Genomic DNA, 19,223 nt, shown 5'->3' with positions numbered 1-19,223 from the left:
TCAGTCACTAGATATAGTTGCCTATCAGGCAGCCACAGATTTGTCCATCAGTCAACCTGAAATTCCCTCAGGGTAGACCTCCTTTAGGGGCTTCCCAGTGGCTCAGTAGTAAAGAATTTGCCTGCCAAGGCAGGAGATACAGGTTTGATCCCTGGGTTGGGAAGATCCTCTGGAGTAGGAAATGATAACCAACTCTAGTATTCTTGCCTGGAAAATTCATGACAGAGGAGTCTGGTGGGCTGCAGTTCATGGGGTCACAAAGAGTAGGACACGACTGAGCGACTGAGCAGATCTCCTTTACACACTCCCAGAGAGTGTAACATCCACACACACCCTCCGGTGTGATTCCTAGCAATAGTCAGCCGTTCACAACATCCGGCTACCCAGGCAGGCAGCAACAGCATGGGTCATCAGTCAGTCAACCTGTAAGTCCCTCAGGAGGCTGTCTCTCTTTTGCACCATCAGATCATCAGCCCCAGCCAGTCCCAAGCAGGCTGTAATTCAGTCAGATTTTAAGTAGCTCACAGTGTCAATAAACCATGCTGTCATTTCCTCAAATTGACCCTCTCCCTGATGCTCCATGCTTTATGTAGTCAACCAAATGGTTATTCAGTGCCTGCCAGTCCAACTGTGAGCCAGCTGGAGAAATGACTGGTCAGGATGAGGTTCCATTAGCCCCTGCTTGCCATGGGTGGAACAGTTAACAGTGGAAGTCTCACCGTGAATTCTTCTTCTCTCCCTTATTACTTCTAGAACAGTCAGATGCTGGTCCTCACATGACCCCAGTCTCCCCAGGCAGGCAGGACCATCCCACTCCTAGGAGCCAGGAGGCCTGTCCAACCCACAAAAGTAGTTTAAGGCATGAGCTCTTTCTTTTTCTTTTCTTTTTTTTGGCATGACCTCTTTCTGCCTGAATCTGGGGAAGATGTAGTGGTTTACAGGTGTTGGGGGCCATCCCTCAGTCTTCCCTTAATAGGATAGTATAGTGGGTAAAGGCTTGGATTTTAGAGCCCAACTACCTGGGTACAATCCAAACTCAACCCTAAAGTGTGGGACCTTAGGCAGTTTCTTCATCTGTAAAACCTTGGATGAGTGACCTTGGAGTGGGTATCTTGCTCATCTGGGAAATGAATGTTTCTGAGCTAGCACCTTTTTAGGAGACCTCAAAGTAAGAAAAGACCCTATTGTTACTGTGTCCTACACCCAGCTGCTCATCTGTTCACTCAGCATTAATTGTGTGCATACTCTGTAGACTACTTCTCCCAGTGCAGGGCCAATACAAGATTTTATCCTTTCCAAGCTGCACAAGTTTGACTGGCTTTTAATATAAAACTCACATTGGAGTGTACCACACATACAGAAAAACAAGGAGACCATGGGTGGTGACCCTGTGTAATGAGTTTCACAGATGAACATACATGTGGAATCGGAATTCAGGTTAAGAAACAACATTGTCAGCCAGGGCCCTAGAAGCACTTAATTGTTTAACATCTCCAAAATCAGACTGTCTTAAAAGCACTGATGGGTCATAACTTAACTGAAAGTACTTTTTTTTGTCTTTTTAAGTGATATATAGAATAATGGTGCATTTTATAATCAGTGGTGACTCAGGATCAGCGACACCCAATAAAAAAATGGTAACAACAGCAGAAACAGCATCTCATGTTTATAAATGCCTACAAGGAACCAGGAACTTTGCAAACACTATCTACTTTCATTCTTGTCACAACCCCATGATTACAGTAAGCATTTGTATCTTCATTTTAAAGACTGAAGAAACTGAGACCCAGAGAGGTCAAGCAACTTCCCCATAGTCAACTCTTTTACCCCACATTTGTGCTTGCTCTAGCCAATGCTCCTGGGGATTCAGAGGTTGTGTGATGTAAGGTCTTTTCCAGGACAAAGCCTGCCCAAAGGGTTATGGAACTCTGGATTTGGCGGGGGTAGAAGTGATATGACAGGCCCTTCCTAGACTCAGTGCTTGCCATGGGAACCCAACCAGGTTGGGGTGGGGAGTGGAGTAAAGGATGAAGAATAATGAAAGAATTCAAGGGAACCCAGGACTCCCTCCTTCTCCAGCTTCCACGGCTGCAGGGAAATTCTTAAGGGGCAAAGTCAGCTCCTACTCCTTACACCTCCACCCTCCTCTAACCCCTTAAGCTGCCCTTGGATGGTTCAGAAATTCTTGCACTGATCTTGCAGATGGAAAAAGTCTGCCCCCTTTGAATTCCCCCTCACCTTTATTTTCCTCCCCGCTCTCTTCCTACTCTGAAGGTAGGAAACCTGAGATCTTGTATCCACCAGGTTTCAGAAATGGGAAGGGGTAGACCCCTCTATTCTAGGCTTTGATGTACAATAGTTTCTAATTACCCCCTTGGAAACAGCTTTGAACACCAGGGACAGTTTTGAATTGGGCCTTTTTCGCCCTCTGGAGAGCAAGTTATAGAGGAGGAGGGTGACCCAGTGGGATCCCAGTTGAAAATAGGTTACATATTGTTGCCCCCATTGTATAGATGAGGAAACTGAGGCTCAGAAGTGAGGCATCTTGCCTGGGATCTAGAGCAGATCTATGTGATTATTAAATCTTTGCCTCTTTCATTACCATTGACCAGGACTTAGATTGCACTGGGAACCAGGCAGAATCAAATTTTGGCATTGAGAGGGGGATCCTGCCCAGCAGGATCCTAGTGTAGGAGTTGTGTGGATGGAGAGTGGGAAGTCTGATCATTGAGTGCTCTCTTGATCTAATACTGTGTTGATTGCACCTTTTAAAAAATAGGTGTACAAATAACTCTCACTCATTCACCACATTCAGCCTCACACCAAGCTTTTTCCCACCTCAGGGCCTTTGCATTGGCTTTTCCCTCTGCCTGGAAGGCCTTTCCCTCTAAATATTCACATGGTTGATTCCTTTCTCTTTAGGTCCAGCATAACTGTCACCTCCTCCAAGTGGCTTTCCCTGAACTCTCCATCTTACCATCACTTCCCCTCAGCACAACATAGCTCTCACCATGATCTGTAACTCTTTTTGTTTTTATTTAATTCCTTGTTTCTTATCTATCTCCTGCCCGAGAATGTTGACCTCACAAGACCAAGAACTTTTGTTGTTTGTTTTCCATTGCTTTATCCCCAGCCCCCAAGGTAGTGCCTGGCAATAAATATCTGTGGAAAGAAGGAAGGGCAGAAGAAAACAAAGAAATACAGACTAAATGACCAAGGGAACAAATGAATGAATAAATATATATATGTAAGGCTAAACAAATGAAATGGGAGTAAAAGGGACTTTGGGGGAAAAGGACCCCAAATTCTCATATTTGGTAGGTAAAGAAACTGAGATTTAACTGAGAAACAAAAGAAACTGAGAAACAAAAAGACAGTTATTTTATTTTGTTTAAAAATCCTTGAATGAGGAGAACTGAGACATTTTATATAAAAAGGTCCTTGGCTATTGCTAGGGTGAGTGTGTGTGGGAGGAGGCCAGTCAGAGATAACAGCATTGGAGAGGGGGTGGGAAAGAAATGGGGCTTGGGGGCCTGGAAGTTAAGTGGAGGGTGGCAAGGAGGGCTGCCAGGGGAGTCCAGCACAGTACAGCGGAGGTGGTGGTGATTCAGTCGTCCCATTCATCATCATCGTCATCATCACCGGCCTGGTCCTCCCCTTCATCTGGAGGGGGAGAGAGAGTGGAACTCAGGATGGATAGGAGGGTTCAAAAGCCCTGGAGAGAGGAGTTACTAGGGTCTGGGAGGTTGGGATTACTAAACCCTAGGGCCTGAGATCTCCCACTTGGAAGTTAGATCTGAGGTTTGTGTGTTGGATAAAGGGACCTCCTAAGAGGAGAGAGAGTTAGGGGCAAGATAGGGACTATAGCTGGGGTCTAGGTACTAGTTGGAGTCGAGGTTAATATTATTATAAAAAATGTGTGGTTAGTGGGATATTATTGCCACACAAACGGTTACTTTTAACAGGCTTGTCACTCAATGGAGTGGATTTAAATATTAGCAAAGGTGGAGGAAGTTACAATGCTGTTTTTTCATAGTGGGTTAATGTTAACATTGTTGACACAGAATGGGGTTAGTGATGATGTCATGGTCAAAAGATAAGGTTTGTTATAATTCTGGCATATAATGGATTCCTATTGATCTGTGAACAGACTCCAGGGTTGATGTCAGTATTATTGTCAAAGCTGAACTTTAATTATATTATTGTCACACAGTAGGTTGAGGCTAATACTCTCTCTTTCTCTGCTCTGCTCAGTTGTGTCCAACTCTTTGTGACCCTATGGACTGTAGCACACCAGGCTCCTCTGTCCATAGGATTTTCCGGGCAAGATTACTGGAGTGGGTTGCCATTTCCTCCTCCAGGGGTTCCTCCTGATCCAGGGATCGAACCCATGTGTCCTGCGTCTCCTGCATTAGCAGGCAGATTCTTTATCACTGAGCCACTTGAGAAGCCCTGAGATAATAGTATCCTCATATAATTCTCACATAATGACAATGTTGTTGACACATTAAGGGACTAACTTTAACACTATTGTAAAAGATTGAATTAGTTATAATATTGTCACTTAATGAGTTAATCTTTTGACATATGACATTAGAGTTAATATTAGTGTCAAAGAAGGGGTTCTTTATAATATTATCATCACATAGTGGGTTAATGTTAATACTATTGAACATATGGGATTAATGTTAATATTGTCAATGAGAGTTAATCATATTACTGTTACATAATGACAGTTAACACTGTCAAACAAAGAGACTGCTACAGATTCATGTTCATTCTCTCATCAACAGATGGGACTAATTGCTGGTGGCTGTTGGGGGTGTTTTTAGGTCAACACTAGCTGGGAACCAGGGCCACAGGTCCTGGCAGGATGGACTCTGAATGGCAGGCTCACAGGGAGGACGCACTCTCACCAGAGGAATGGATGGCTTTGCTTCTCTTCTGCATCACGTGCATCAGGGCACCCACCAGCCCCTCTGAGCTCTGAGGGGGTGGCTGCAGCGCTGAGCTCTCTGGGGCCCCAGGGGTCTGCAGCAAGAAGGATGCAGCAAAGAGGGCTCAGGGCCTGTGAGAGGAGCACTTCTCCCCACCCCTTCATCATTCTTTCTCCTCCCACATACTCTAGTTGCCTTGAAACTCACCTCTCCCCACCAACCTCCCAACCCTATCAGTGAACCCCCAAATCGTGGGACCCCCATCACTCTCAGCCCCAGCCCCCTGCCATCCTCACTTGCACAGCACACCCCAGTGTCCCAGTTCCCCAATCCTCCATCACACTGGTCCTCACCTTGTTCAGCTGAATTCCCTGCCGGATTTGATCCAAAAGTGCCCCCCGACCCCCACCAGGGGCCGGGCCCCCCACAAGCCCCAGAGAAGGAGGGGGTGGGGGAGGGATTGGTCCATCCCCAGAGCTGGGTGGTGGCGGTGGTGGTGGCGGTGGTGGCGGAGGCATGGGCGGTCCACCCCCAGCTCCAGAGGGTGGAGGGGGTGGTAGCACAGAGCGTCCAGTGGCTGGAGGGGGTGGTGGCGGAGGGCCCCCTCGGCCAGGGGTTGGGGGTCCCCGGGGAGTTGGTGGGGGAGGAGCACCTCCCGAAGGTACAGGGGGCAGAGGCCCAGAGCGACCCTTGTTACTCCCCACAGTTGGGGGCCGGGGGGGCTGGTTCCCTCCTCGGGATGGCGGTGGGGGCGGTGGAAGTGGCTCTGAGGGGAAAGACAACACATAGCTGTTATTATAGTTTTCTTCAGAGTCTCAGTTTTGCTTACTTGTAAAATGGGTACCCCAACCAACCAACTCCCGATTCAAGCAGTATAGGGGTTTCTATGAGGCCTGAGAACCTGCAATGTATCTCTTAGAAATCAGTGACCAGGGTTGGAGAAGAAAAGGATGTCCAGAAAGGGGGGGCTCACCCTGGCGCCTCATCTCCTTCCGCACAGCTTCCATCCCACCCTGGTTCTCAATGAAGTCATAGATAAATTTGGAGGTCTCAGCATCGGTGAGCTGGGCATCACTGATTCCCGCCTTTGAGAACAGGCTCCGCAGATCTGGGTCCAGGTTGTTCACCTTCCCAGGAGGAAAAAGGCCCCGGCAAGGATCAGGGAATAAGGTGGGGAGGGGAGGGGCACAGATTATCAGGGGGTCACCCCAGAGAGGGATCTCAGAGGAGGGTGGGAAGGATGGGGTCTGGGGGGTAGATCTGGAGCTGTGGACTATGGAAGGGTAGGCAGGAGTTGAGTGGAGTCCAGGGGACTCTGGAGTTACTCACGTCAAATCCATTCTGGGGGTCCCACCCCACGTGGCTGACATGTCTGAAGGAGGTGAGGAGACCCCAATGAAGCGCCATGACCGTTCCTTCCCTCCTTTCCTAGTGAAGCTCTCTTGCCCTCCCCTGCCCAGAGGGACTCTCAGGAGCCAGAATTAATGAGTCTTAAGTGAATGAATGAGTGAGAGTAGCAGTTATGGAACTAAAGAGGGTTCACAGTTTGTGGTGCCCATCTGTCTGCCCATCCCTCTTTCCACCATCCATCCACCCAGCTACTTGTCCACCTAGCCATTCACATTCACCTGTCAGACCACTGATGTATATATATTTGTCTCCCCACTCATTTGTCCACACACATTTATTTACCCATTTGTCCACCAATCTGTCCTAACCCACACTTGTTCATCCACCCATCCATCTACCCACATGCCCATCTTTCCATTCCTTCACTCACTTGACTACCCATTCAATCACACACTTCTTTGTAGCCACTGAATTGTCCTTCATCCACATATGTGGCAACCTATCCATCCCCATCCACCTTGTATATGAGCCCATTGGCCTGTATATCATTCTGTCCACATACTCATCCACTCACCCACCCATCTACCTACCCACTTTCCATTTACCCATCCATTCATTCTCCAACCCAACCATTCGTTCATTCATCCATCTATCTATCTACCCATCCATCCATTCACCCACCAGCCCAACCAGGGAGGGACTAGGTTGAGTGAAATGCCTAGGGAGCAAAATTTAAGGAGGCACTCACTCTTGGAGTCATGGATTATAGTTGGGTGATGTGGTGGAGAGTAACTGCCTCTGTGAAATTTGCAATCTTGATGCCTTTGGTATCTCTCCATAGTCCTAGCTTTGCACTCCCCACCACCCATCCACTCATCTGCCTACTCTCTCACCTACCCATCCATTTTTCCATTCACTCAGCTCTCCTCCTATCCACCTGCTCATCTGCTTCCCCACCCCCAGGATCCATGGGCCCACTGGAGAGAGGTTCTCACTTGAATCCACTGGGTGCACCAATATCAGACTTGTTGATCTTTTTCTTCCCTGAGCGTTTCTTATCACTTGGGCCAGGCCCAGGTGCTGGGAGCGAACGGTATCGTGAATTCGTGATGTCTGGGTTCTGGATGTCCACTGTCACCAGCCCCAGAGACACTGGGCTGGCTGCTGGGCCTGTGGGGAAAATGGGTAGCTGGGCTATTGACCCATTTACCTACCAACCAGAGCATAAGAGTTAGACAGGAAGATGGTTGGGGGAATGTGTGTTAGATGATCATGGAAGGAGTGGGTGAGGGGTCCGAGTAGGTCTATGGAGAAGTGGGTGGGTAAGTCCTGCACACCATCCATACATTCACTGATTCATTAATTAATTTACTCACACTTAAGTATTGACTCATTTATTCACTGGCTCATTGACTAATTTATTAAATTATTCATTCACTCATTCAATCATTGCTTTCTCCACTGATTGAAATTTTGTCACTTATTCATTTATTCACTGTTGAATTCATTCCATCACTCATTCATTAATTTACTCAATCATCCATCCATCTATTCATCCATTCACCCACATACCCATTCACCTACATCTATACACCCACCTGTACATCTACATCCTTCCATCAATTTATGCCCTCATTTAACCATCTGTCCACCACCAATCCATCCACCCATACATCTATCCACCTAGTCATTCACCTATTTATCACTGCATCCACCCATCTACTCATTTATCTACCCATGCCCCACCTGTGTATCTATTCATTCCCCCACTCCTTCAATGACCATCTAACACATTGATTCCCCCAACCATCTTCCTGTCTCTAACTCTTATGCTCTGGTTGGTAGGTAAATGGGTCAATGGCCCAGTCACCCATTTTCCCCACAGGCCCAGCAGCCAGCCCAGTGTCTCTGAGGCTGGTGACACCTGCCCACCCAGAGACACAGGAAAGATTCAGCACTCACCCCCTTGGTCTCCACTTGGGTGCGGGGGCAGGGGTGGGAGCCCTCCTCTTCTCTCTGGGAAGATGGAATGGATAGAGAACTATCACAACCCTGCCTCAGTTTTCTGTGCTAGCCCCTTATTACTCCTCCTTGCACGAGAGGACTCACCTTCACTGACTGGCGCTGGTGGAGGTGGGAGCTGGCGCCTGTCTGTGGAGAGACAGGAAATCAGAATCAGGAGAGGGGCTTTTCCAGCTCCCCACTCTTGCCCTCACTTCTGCTCAACCTCTTTCCCTTCCCCAAGGCCTCCTTACCCCCGCTTTGCCTCTGATTCCGTTTTTGTATCTTCTCCAGCACCAGGTTCCGGAAGGCCTGGGCCTCGCCCTCGTCTGCAAAGTTCAGCCCCGCTTGGCAGTCCTGCACATGCCTGGGGGGTCAGCTGCCTTCCAGACCCCCCCCCCACCTTTCCCCTCTCCTCCTTGCACCCCAACTGAGGCCCAGGGTTTAGGTGGTCACTTACATCTCCAGCAAAGGTGTGGAAAAAGGGGGTGGGAGCAGAGTAGACCAGCTGTGAGTACAGCTCCTGTTCCCACAGCAGCCGGCCAGCCTGGAGAGGGGGAGCACACTGGCACCGAGGCACGCCCTGGGTGACGGGCCTCTGTTTTCCAGATAGGGAGCGTGGTATACCAAATTTGGGGCCCCAGAATCTGATTTGGAGATTTCTAGCTCAGAACCGGAGAGCTGGGAATCTAGGAGTCAGATGTGGGGGATTAGGATACAGTATGGGAGTCAGTGAGAAACTTGGATTTGGGGTCCAGATGTGGAATATGAGGGCTTGAGTTTGAGGATTTTGGACTCTAGTTCTAGGAAACTGAGTCCATTCAGAGAATCTGTCCCAAATGCCCCCCCCCCCTTTTATGGGGGCCTTCATTAGGGTGGGTAGGGTTCCAGTATTAGGAGTTGGGATTGAGATTTTAGGTTCAAACATACAGACTTGGGAAGGTTTTTTGGAGGGGGTTGAGCCAGTTTGAGTTTTGTAGAGCAGAGTTATAAATTAGGAGTTTGGTCAATATTTTTTGACCCTGGGATCTTGATGTGGTTCTATTGGATCTATATCGGTTTAGTGGGATGAATTTGGGGTTTGTGCTTGGAGAATTTAGGTTAAGTGTTTGTGGAATAGGTTTTTGACTTAGGAGCTATCTCAATATTTAGGTGATTAGGAGTTTTCATATAGGAGTTCTGGGATCCAATGCTGTGGGCTTAAAAGGACAGATTTGGGGTTGAAGATTCAATGGCATACTTAGGTTTGGGATTTGTGGAACATATTTATGGCTTAGAAGCTAGGCAAAATTCTGGAGTTCAGTACTGATGGGAGGTTTCTGAGACCTAAAATGTGGAGTTTCGAATAGATATGAGGTTCAGGTAAAAATATGGAATGTATATACGTGTGTGTGTGTGTGTGTGTGTGTGTGTGTGTGTGTGTGTGTGTGTAGTTTGTGGAACAGATTAGATTTAGGGGGTATACTAATATTGGGGGTTATAGATCTTGACACGAAGACTCTGGGGTTAGTCATCACAGGCTTAGAAAGACAAACCAAAGGTTGGCATCTGGATGAAGTCTTTGGTTCTGGGGCTTAGGGGGTTCACTGATCTGTCTGAGGGCTCTGGGTTATGGACACAGATCTGGGTTTATGGGTTGAAAACTGGGTTGTCTGTCCAGTGGGGGGGTGGGGATCACCTGAAGGCCATAAAGGCGGATGAAGTAAGACTTCTTGGGGTTATCCTTCACGAAGCACACAGCCCCACAGTGTCCCTTGGTCCAGTGCTCAGCTCCAGGGGGCAGCGCCAGGTACAGCTGAACAACCGCAGTGGCCAGCGTCTGGGAGGGGAGAGTAGGACTCGTTGGAATCCAGTCAGGGGGAGCCAGAGGGTCTGGGAACCAGACCTGGTCCTTTCTTGCCTGTGGCCATCATGGCTCCAAAGGAAGAGCCACAACCAGAGTGAAAGTGAATGAACATTGAGTTCTTCCTGGGATTGGTGAATGGGGATAAGTGGATTCTGAGAGGAGATGATGGAGAGGAAGAGGAGGAGAAGGAGAGGAGGATGGGAAAGATGAGGAGAGAGGAAGGGAGGAAAGGAGGAGAGGGAGAGGATGCGGAAGATGAAGAGGACGAAGAGGAGGAGGAGGAGAAGAGGAGGAGAGGAAGACAGGGAGGGCCAGAAGATCCCCAGCTCACCCAGCACTTCCGTCCGAGCATCTCAAAGAGTTGTTGGTTCTCATGGTCCTGGAGGAGGGTGGACGGGATGTTCTGCTGACCCCCTTGTCCTCCGCGGCCCCCAGGCCTGCCTCCCGAAGGGCCCCCACTCATGGTGCCTCCTGCCCTTGTCCTCTCCGGCTGGGCTGAGTGCAGGGTAAGAAGAGGAACTTCCGCAGTGAGCAGGGGAACAGGAAGTGCAAAAAACCACAAGGGAAACAAGTCCTCTAGGGGCCCCTCAGTAGGCCTGGCCTCCTCCTCCCTTAGACTGGGGCCCTCCTCCATTTGACTGGTTAGATCCATCTTTTGGACCAACTTTTGTCCTCCTTTCTTATTCTCTGGGGCCCATCTCCCCCTGACTTGCTTGGACCCTCCTCCCTCTGGTTGGCTGGCAGTGAGGGATAGGCCACTGCAGCATTTCTGCAGTGCTATGGGGGGCAGTCATGGGCTGAGTGGCCTTCTTCCTCCCCAAAGCATCCAGTTAGTCTGGGCCCAAGGTCCAAGGCTCTGGTGCTGAAGGGTTATTGCACTAAAGCTTTTCCTTTAATTACATAGCAAGCACCTGGGACCCCACCTCTCTCCTGAGACCCCAACTCACTCACACCTGGCTCAACTTCCCCATCCCTACCACACCATCTCATTTAACTGCTGTTGCTTCTGAACTTTTGAAAGTGTGTAACCTTTGGAGTCTTGTCTTTACCCCCACTCAATATTCTATGTCTTATTTACTTATTTAGGCTCTTTGCGGTACACGGGCTTCTCTTGTTGCAACACAAGGGTTTCTCCTTGTGTTTGGGATTCTCTTGTGATGCGAGTGCTCAGTTGCCCCTTGGCATGTCAGATCTGAGTTCTTCAACCAGGGATCAAACTCGCATCTCCTGCATTGGAAGGCAGATTCTTAACCACTGGACCACCAGGGAAGTCCCTCAACATTCTATTTTTATCTAACAAACATTCATGTAGCACTGAACGTGTGTGCCAGGCACTCTTCTGACCTCTTTGTAAATATTGACTTATATAAATCCTCCTATTGGCCTGGAGGACATACGCTATTTTTACCATTTGATGGAGGGAAACTGAGGCCCAGAGTGGTTAAATGATTTCCCCAGTAGCTCCGAGCTAGCATGCCAGGCAGGTTGGTTAGTGTGCACTTTTCATCAAGATGCTACACAGCCTCCTCTGCTACTAAGATTCATATTTGCCTGTAGCAGTAGTTGTTACTGCTATATAGTATTCTGTTGTGTTACTATGCGTGTGTGTGCATGCTAAGTCGATTCAGTTGTGTCTGACTCTTTGTGACCCCTTGGACTGTAGCCTGCCAGGCTCCTCTGTCCATGGGATTCTCCAGGCAAGAATACTGGAGTGGGTTGCCATGCCCTCCTCCAGGGGATCTTCCCAACTCCAACAGGGATTGAACCAGCATCTCCTGCAGGAGACATTGCAGGCAGATTCTTTACCACTGAACCACCAGGGAAGCCCACATTGTGTTACTAGACAATTTTCTTATTCATATTCTCGTGTTAACAGATATCTGAGCTGTTTCTGGCTTTCGTGGTTGGCAGCAACGCTGCCTTGTTCGCTCCTATATGCATCTCCTGGTCCAAATAGGCAAGCACACTCTCAGGAGGGGAATTGGGGAATTGGAGGGCTTGCATAGCTCGAACTTTGACAGACTGTTTCCCCAAGAGAATGGTAGCTTGGTCCCCACCCCTCCCTGGACCTATTTCCCATTTGGAGATGTGAAGTTTTCAGGTACACATACAGCAGCTTGAGGGGAACTAAGCAAATCTGGGGTGTGTCTGGCATTCCCATATACCTGAAGGGAAACAGCACATGTCAACTTGGGACCCACAGTCCTACCTGGAAACCTGTATGGCTCCCATGCCTGCAGGTACCAAGCTTCTCTCCTAAGCCAAGGCTCAAACCCACTTGTGTTAGTTGCTCAGTCGTGTCCAACTCTGCAACCCCATTCATGGACTGTAGACCTCCAGGCTCCTCTGTCCATGGAATTCTTCAGGCAAGAATACTGGAGTGGGTAGCCATTCCCTTCTCCAGGTGATATTCCTGATCCAGGGATCGAACCTGGGTCTCCTGCATCACAGGTGGATTCTTTACCATCTGAGCCGCCAGGGAAGCACCATCAAAGCCACTTCCAGTGTGGCAATTCCAACCTCCCTCCCTCGTTTCTCTGCTCACCAACCAGAATATGGTGCTTCCAAGTCATTGGGCAGTTTCATACCTCCTGGTCTGGAATCCCTTCCAGCTTGTTCACTAGGGCAAGCACCTGTTTTTTCCTTAGAAAGTCACTGCATTCACTCATGTTGACATTGTTTGTTGAGCTCTCACTGTGTGCCAGGCACAAACTAGACACTCAATAAATGTTTCTTGAAGGAATGAGTGAGGGATTCATATCTAATTTGATTTAGTGTTTTCTGATATTTTTCTAAGTGCCTCACACTTATGTACTTATTTCACATGCACAGATGACCCCAGGAGGTGAGAGCTTCAGCTGTTTCCATTTTACTGATAGGGAAGCAGTGGCCCAGAGTAGCTTAGCTAAGTTGCCCGAGGTCACACAGCTTGTGAGAGTTGAAGCTGAGGCCAGTTTTGTGAGAAATGGTTCCTAAACTCTAAAATGTCAATGCTGCTGCTGCTGCTAAGTCGCTTCAGTCGTGTCCGACTCTGTGCGACCCCATAGAAGGCAGCCTACCAGGTTCCTCTGTCCTTGGGATTCTCCAGGCAAGAACCGTGGAGTGGGTTGCCATTTCCTTCTCCAATGCATGAAAGTGAAAAGTGAAAGTGAAGTTGCTCAGTCCTGTCTGACTCTTCGCAACCCCATGGACTGCAGCCTACCAGGCTCCTCCGTCCATGGGAGTTTCCAGGCAAGAGTACTGGAGTGGGTTACCATTGCCTTCTCCGATTCTTCTGCTACTTTGGTCTTTTGTTTTCCTTCTTTCTCTGCTCCTAGATCTGTCCCCTTTAAGTCTATTTCAGGGGGTTTTAAACCTCTGCTACATTTGCTGGTGATTTTGTAAATTAATATGTAAAAGTTGTATATTTCATGTTCTTACTTCTAAGGAGCAGACAAGTTTAAAATTTGTATTTTTCTCCAAATAAAAAACCTAGGTAGATATATTTATTACTTTTGTCCCTAATACAATGAGTTTCCTCAGTCTGGAATACAGTGACTCATTAAGCATTTTATGATCATTTTAAATCTTATTCAGATTATTGAATTGCTCTGTTGGCCTGCATTAATAATTTGAATCTGGTTTATTTTACTGTTATGTGTTCCCTTCAACGCTTGCTTCTCTGCACTGGATGACAGTATTTGGTGAGGTGATGACCTCAAAGGTAATTTGCTCACCTGGGACTTCAAATAGATTAAAAAAAAAAACACCCTAATCAAGCTTTTCCAGTTGTTCCCAGCAGGAAAGTGGACTGAATACTTACCACAGAAGTCAGTCCATGGCAGCAGATGTTCTAACTTACTTCTCAGTAATCCAGTGAATACCCAGGAACCCCCAAGAACCATAATCCCAATGACTTGAACCCACCTGATGCTCTCCCATCAACCCCAAACTCTGCCAAACTCCCAGGGATCACCAGATGAAGAGATATTTCCTGTTTATATCTTGTGCATATTTTACTTTATTTTGAGGGGATATTGCTTTTTTTTTTAAGATTTTTTTTTTAATGTGGACCATTTAAAAAGTCTTTTTGAATTTGTTACAATATTGCCTCTGTTTTTTATGTTTCGGTTTTTTGGCCAAGAGGCATGTGGGATCTTAGGTCCCCAACCAAGGATTGAACCTGCACCCCCTCCACTGGAAAGTGAAGTCTTAACCACTGAACCGCCAGGGACGTCTCAAGGCAGGGGGAGCAGGGGCATCCGATATTGCTTAAAGATCCCCATTGCCATGCCTAAGTCCTGAGTAGGTAATAAGACACCGTCAGTGAGAAGACATGAGGGTTTTCTTCCACACCCTGGTTCTTCTTCCCTTTCCTTCCTGCCCCTTGTGGTCTTCCGACCCTTGACTGAAGGGTGTTTCCTGGGACTAGCTTAAGGAAACAGCAGTTCCCAACCCTCGGATACAATGCACCCTTTCCATAAGAAACATTTTGGGAAGCCTCTTTTTACCACCCTAGAATGACATTCACAGATGTTACAAGTCTTGGTGGTGTGGGGCCATCCCCCAGCATCTCAGGCCCTTGCCTGTTCAATGCCAAAACATCCCCATCATTGTGATAATCAAAGTCTGCCTACCAGGAATTCCCAAAACACACTCCTAGGGCAGGCAGGAACCAGACTCTTGTCTGTCTTGTTCACTGCCATATCCCCACCACCTAGCACAAGACCCTGCATGCAGAAGCTCAATCAGTATCTGTTGAATAATCACTATATGGTCTAGTTACCTATGCTGTGACTTATTGCCCTCTTCCCACTACCCACCCCCCTCCTCTCTTCACCTCCCTGCCTGGGGGGAGGGAAGAAAAACAGCTTCGAGTGTGCAAGAGCCAGACCCTCCCACAGAGATGTCTACACTGTTCACTGATGCTACAGTCAAAGGGATGTTTTAGGAGAGGGGCTGATTTCTAGTCCTGGTTGGGGTTGAGTGAGGACAGGGCGTGCACAGAAAAGCAGAGACGCCTGTAGAGATAAGAATTGCTCAGTGGATACAGCCAGATTCTCTAGCCTTACAACCTGGCTCTGGCACTTATCAGCTGCTTAAGGTCTGGTAACCTCTCAGTGCCTTAGTTCTCTCATCCATAAAGTGGATAACAATAGCAGTTAAGACTGTTGTGAAGATTTAAATGAGATAATTCATGTCAAGTGACGAGGACAGAGCTTAACATGTTATAATTATGCGTTGTTTGTTTTCATGAAATGGCTGAATAACTTGGATAAAGGCACCATCCTTCCCTCAGCCTAGCATTCTCCCTACTCCTGCTCCAATCCTCTTCTCACCCTCCTCCATTAGACATTCAAGTCCCACCGCCATTGGTGGATATTTAGAGACCCGGCACATGGCCACCTTCTCTCTGCCCTTTCCCTATTTTTCCGTGCTGCAAAGCCCATCTCGGAGATCCATTGTGTGGGCCCAGCCACACTCTTCCAAGGCCCTTCCCCATTAACCTCGGAGGTCCCACCCACCACGTTTCCTGCCCTACTCCTCTCACCTGCATGGGAAAACACAGTGCCAGCCAGCTCTCTCCTTCCCTTCTAGGTTTGCGCTACTCATCTCGGACCAGCCAGGCAGCCAAAGGTCCCCTCCTAGTCCCTACACTGATCACAGCCTCAGAATCACCAACTCTCCCTAAATGGGTCCTTCCCAATCCCTACCCCGATCTGTGACCCCAACTGTCTATTTCCCACTCAGTGACACCAGAAGGGTCCACAACCGAGTCTATGTGAGACTCTTAAGACAGTCCACCTTCTGGTCAGTGGGTCCCAAGGGTCGCCCACACCTTGACAGTGTGAGCCCAGGGGGGATAGCGCTGCAGTCTGGAATGGACGACTACGGGAAAGGGGAGGAACGCAAAATGGAGCAGTCCGTCCAGGATCGTACCACTGTGGAGAGGGTGGCTGTCTTGCAACATACCATTTTGCTTGTGGGGGAGGGATACGGTGGCTGCCTCGTTCCCTAATGGAGAGTGGAGTGTCGCAATCCTGCTAGTCCCAAGATCTGATTCTCACCCACTTTGGGCAAGCCTCTCTCTGGCGTCCCACCCTCAGCCTCTCTCCTATCAGCCATCTTAACTACTTTCACCACCCGCCCCATTCCTTAATTTCACAGCCGGAATGCATCGGAGCTGGCAATTGGCCTACGGGTGGGGCGAGCAGGACCGCTACGGGCTCTGATTGGTCGATGACCGAATTCTCGTCCTTGCTATCCTTTGAAGCTGCACTGGTTCAGAGAATAACATGGCCCCGCCTCCGCTCCCGCGCTCGGGGCTCCCATTGGTCACGGTTCAGGGACATGCGCAGTGGATGCCAGACCAGTGTGCCGAGCCAGTTAAGGCGGCTTTGAGGATTTCGGGTGGTGGGTTTGAATACCGCCCCAGAGGTTCAGATTGCTCAAGTGTAGAAGGTGGTGTTTACTGCTGGAGGGTTAGTAAGATCACACATCAGGACGCCTGCTGTGCTGGGTGATACAATCGTAGATTCTGTAACTCACCCACTAGGGTTTTGGGTGGGCTTCCTTAAGTAGCTCAGTTGGTAAAGAATCCTCCTGCAATGTGGGAGACCCGGTTTCGATCCCTGCGTTGGGAAGATCCCCTGGAGAAGGGAAGGGCTACCCACTCCAGTATTCTGGCCTGGAGAATTCCATGGACTGTATAGTCCATGGGGTCACACGGACACGACTGAGTGACTTTCACTTTCAGGGTTTTAAGTGCGTGTGCCAAGTGTTTCTGCAACCCTTTATTCTCTAGTTTACTCAAAATAGAAAACGTTCTATGAGTTTAGGAAAACTCTCAGAAGTTATTTTAATAAAATTAAATCCTGCCACAGTGGGATGGGTACAGTAGGGTGTCTGGCTCTCCCAAGACTATAAATTGCAGAGTGACATCTTGTAGTCTTTGAATATGATGTACCAAAATCATTAACTTTACTCCTGACAAAACCGATACAAAGTTTGAAACTGTGTTCAAGCCTCTGTGGCCTTGTCTTTTAAAGTAAAATGCTGACTTGAGTCAATGATTGGGAAATGTGAAGATTTAGAAACAAAGTATAGCTGTTGGGCTAAGGAACTGGTAACAATTTAGACTATAATTCTGCCACATAACAATCACCCGAACTCCCAGTTCCCTGAAGGACACAGATAAAGGCCTGACACACATTCCTAAGTTGTTTTTACAGGAAACAGACACCCCACCCCACCCCCCACCAGATGAAAACCGCTGACCGCAAGAACACAGACCCCAGACTGGCTGAAACCAGAAAGTTGATAATGCTTGAAATGTCACCTTGATGCCAACCAATCCAAGAACTGTCCACGAGCTGATCACGCCCTGCTCCTTGAACACTATAGAACTCCTTATTACCCTCTCCAGGCTGGCTCACAGGGTGTTCAGGGCATTAGCCCACTGTGGCCCCCTTGGCCTGGCAAAGCAATAAAAAGCTGTTCTTTCCTACTTCACCCAAAACTCTGTCTCCTTGTTCCTATCTGGCACCGGTGAACAGAGGCCGAGTTTCAGCAACAAGTTTACAGCAGTTGAAAGCCCTAACAGCAAGGCTTTTGACAAAAGGTGTTTAAAAGAATACACTTTACACAGTATTCAATGTGCAAAGTGATGGTTTTGGAGCATTAGGCCTTCTCAGACAGGACAGGATTGCTACGATTGACGTGTCATTTAATATATATCATAGGCAGTATAGCCAGTTACCTACTTTAAACTCTGCAATTTTTACATTATATATGTAAATTAAGGGCTTCCCAGGTGGCACAGTGGTAAAGAATCCACCTGCCAATGCAGGAGACGCAGGACACGTGGGTTCAATCCCTGAGTGGGCAAGATCCCCTTGGAGGAGGAAATGGCAACCCACTCCAGTATCTTGCCTGGAAAATACCATGGACAGCAGAGCCTGGTGAGCTACAGTCCATGGGGTCTCAAAGAATCAGACATGACTGAGCATGCATGCACACATATAAATTAAAATATAAATATAGGTTGGTGGTTTAGTCACTAAGTTACATACATTATAAACATATATAATATCTATAAATAAATACATGGTTCATAAGGGTATAGATATGGATGATATAGATGGAGTAGTGAGGCCACAGTTCATGGCTCTTGGTCAGTCACATGCTGAAAGAGAAGGGGACTGTTTTTATGTTTTTTTATTAATTTATTTTTTTTTGCTGCACTGAGTGGCTTGCAGGATTCCCTGACCAGGGATTGAACCTGGGCCCTCAGCAGTGAAAGTGCAGAGTCCTAGCCACTGGACCACAGAGGAATTCCAAGGAGATGACTGTTGCTAATTTTACATAGTGTTCCCACTTTTAGGAAGGCTGAGCTTTGAGTCCTCTGCTTTCACCAAATAGGACAAATTTCCCTTAATTTGCTTGGAAACTCTATGTCCAGCACTGCCTCCACTGCTGAAAACACGAGCTGGCTTTTGTATCCGTTCTGATCCTAGAAAGATTGTTATTTTAAGTGTGTGTATGGGTGTTTGGGATGCTGGGTAGAACAAATGAAAGGGTTGGTTGAAGTGTGGGCACTTGGTCATCCCTGAATGCTTCTTTCTGATGGTGGCTGGATTTGTAATATATGTACTTCAATTTAGTATCTCCACTCAGGGTCCATAGTTAGTGACAGGTGCATTGTCTTTGTTTAGGATCTTGCAATAATGGTATAACCCAACATGTAATAAACTATATAGTTTATATTATAAAAATATACCCCAAAGTGATATAATTAAAGAAGACAGAGATCTTTAGCTTATGAATAAAAGGATGAGCCTATTTGAATAAAATAAAATATTTTTTTATTAAAAAAAAAACTCCAAAAATATAGCATGCACTATGTGTATAGCCCTTTAATTTTTCCAATTCCATCATTATCAACTCGTTTATACCTTGACTACAGGCAACTTGAAGAGAAAAGCTTTTGTTTTTTATTTAATTGGCTAAGTTTGGCAACTATGGAAGAACCCAGTGTGTGTGTTTACAATCTTATGATCAACAGAGCGTTCAGAAAATTGGGCGATAAAGATGCACATATGCATAGTGTC

The 19,223-nt window shown here is 47.5% G+C and overlaps 1 protein-coding gene, 1 long non-coding RNA gene and 1 other non-coding gene across 5 annotated transcripts in view; 1 reads left to right on the top strand and 2 right to left on the bottom strand.

Moving 5' to 3' along the window:
* Positions 1–19,223, top strand: part of LOC136154802 (uncharacterized) — a 184,444-nt gene that overhangs the window by 126,680 nt on the left and 38,541 nt on the right. The window lies entirely within an intron of this gene.
* Positions 3,378–12,365, bottom strand: WAS (WASP actin nucleation promoting factor). The gene is made up of 13 exons (XM_065915443.1): positions 12,344–12,365; positions 10,466–10,629; positions 9,967–10,107; positions 8,749–8,835; positions 8,543–8,645; positions 8,397–8,438; positions 8,250–8,303; positions 7,283–7,457; positions 6,267–6,309; positions 5,911–6,064; positions 5,291–5,703; positions 4,917–5,031; positions 3,378–3,663 (listed from the first exon to the last, which is right to left on the bottom strand). Exons 2-13 carry the CDS (start codon positions 10,595–10,597, stop codon positions 3,608–3,610), a joined length of 1,515 nt encoding a protein of 504 aa, XP_065771515.1. The 5' UTR covers positions 10,598–10,629; positions 12,344–12,365; the 3' UTR covers positions 3,378–3,607.
* Positions 18,373–18,446, bottom strand: TRNAE-UUC (transfer RNA glutamic acid (anticodon UUC)). The gene has a single exon. It is a non-coding gene; the product is annotated as a tRNA-Glu (tRNA).

This window comes from Muntiacus reevesi, chromosome X, assembly GCF_963930625.1.
Source record: "Muntiacus reevesi chromosome X, mMunRee1.1, whole genome shotgun sequence".
Classification (NCBI taxonomy): Eukaryota; Metazoa; Chordata; class Mammalia; order Artiodactyla; family Cervidae; genus Muntiacus; species Muntiacus reevesi.
Note: the sequence above shows the minus strand (reverse complement) of the source record. Positions and strands in the feature narration are given on the sequence as shown.

Bases quoted from the DNA above. Each gene is read 5' to 3' on its own strand.
- WAS (XM_065915443.1), bottom strand. From the start codon at position 10,597: ATGAGTGGGGGCCCTTCGGGAGGCAGGCCTGGGGGCCGCGGAGGACAA. The intron at 8,646-8,748 runs GTAAGTGACCAC...AGGCATGTGCAG, and splicing joins TCCACACCTTTGCTGGAGAT to GACTGCCAAGCGGGGCTGAA. The intron at 6,065-6,266 runs GTGAGTAACTCC...CCTCCTGGGAAG, and splicing joins ACCCCCAGAATGGATTTGAC to GTGAACAACCTGGACCCAGA.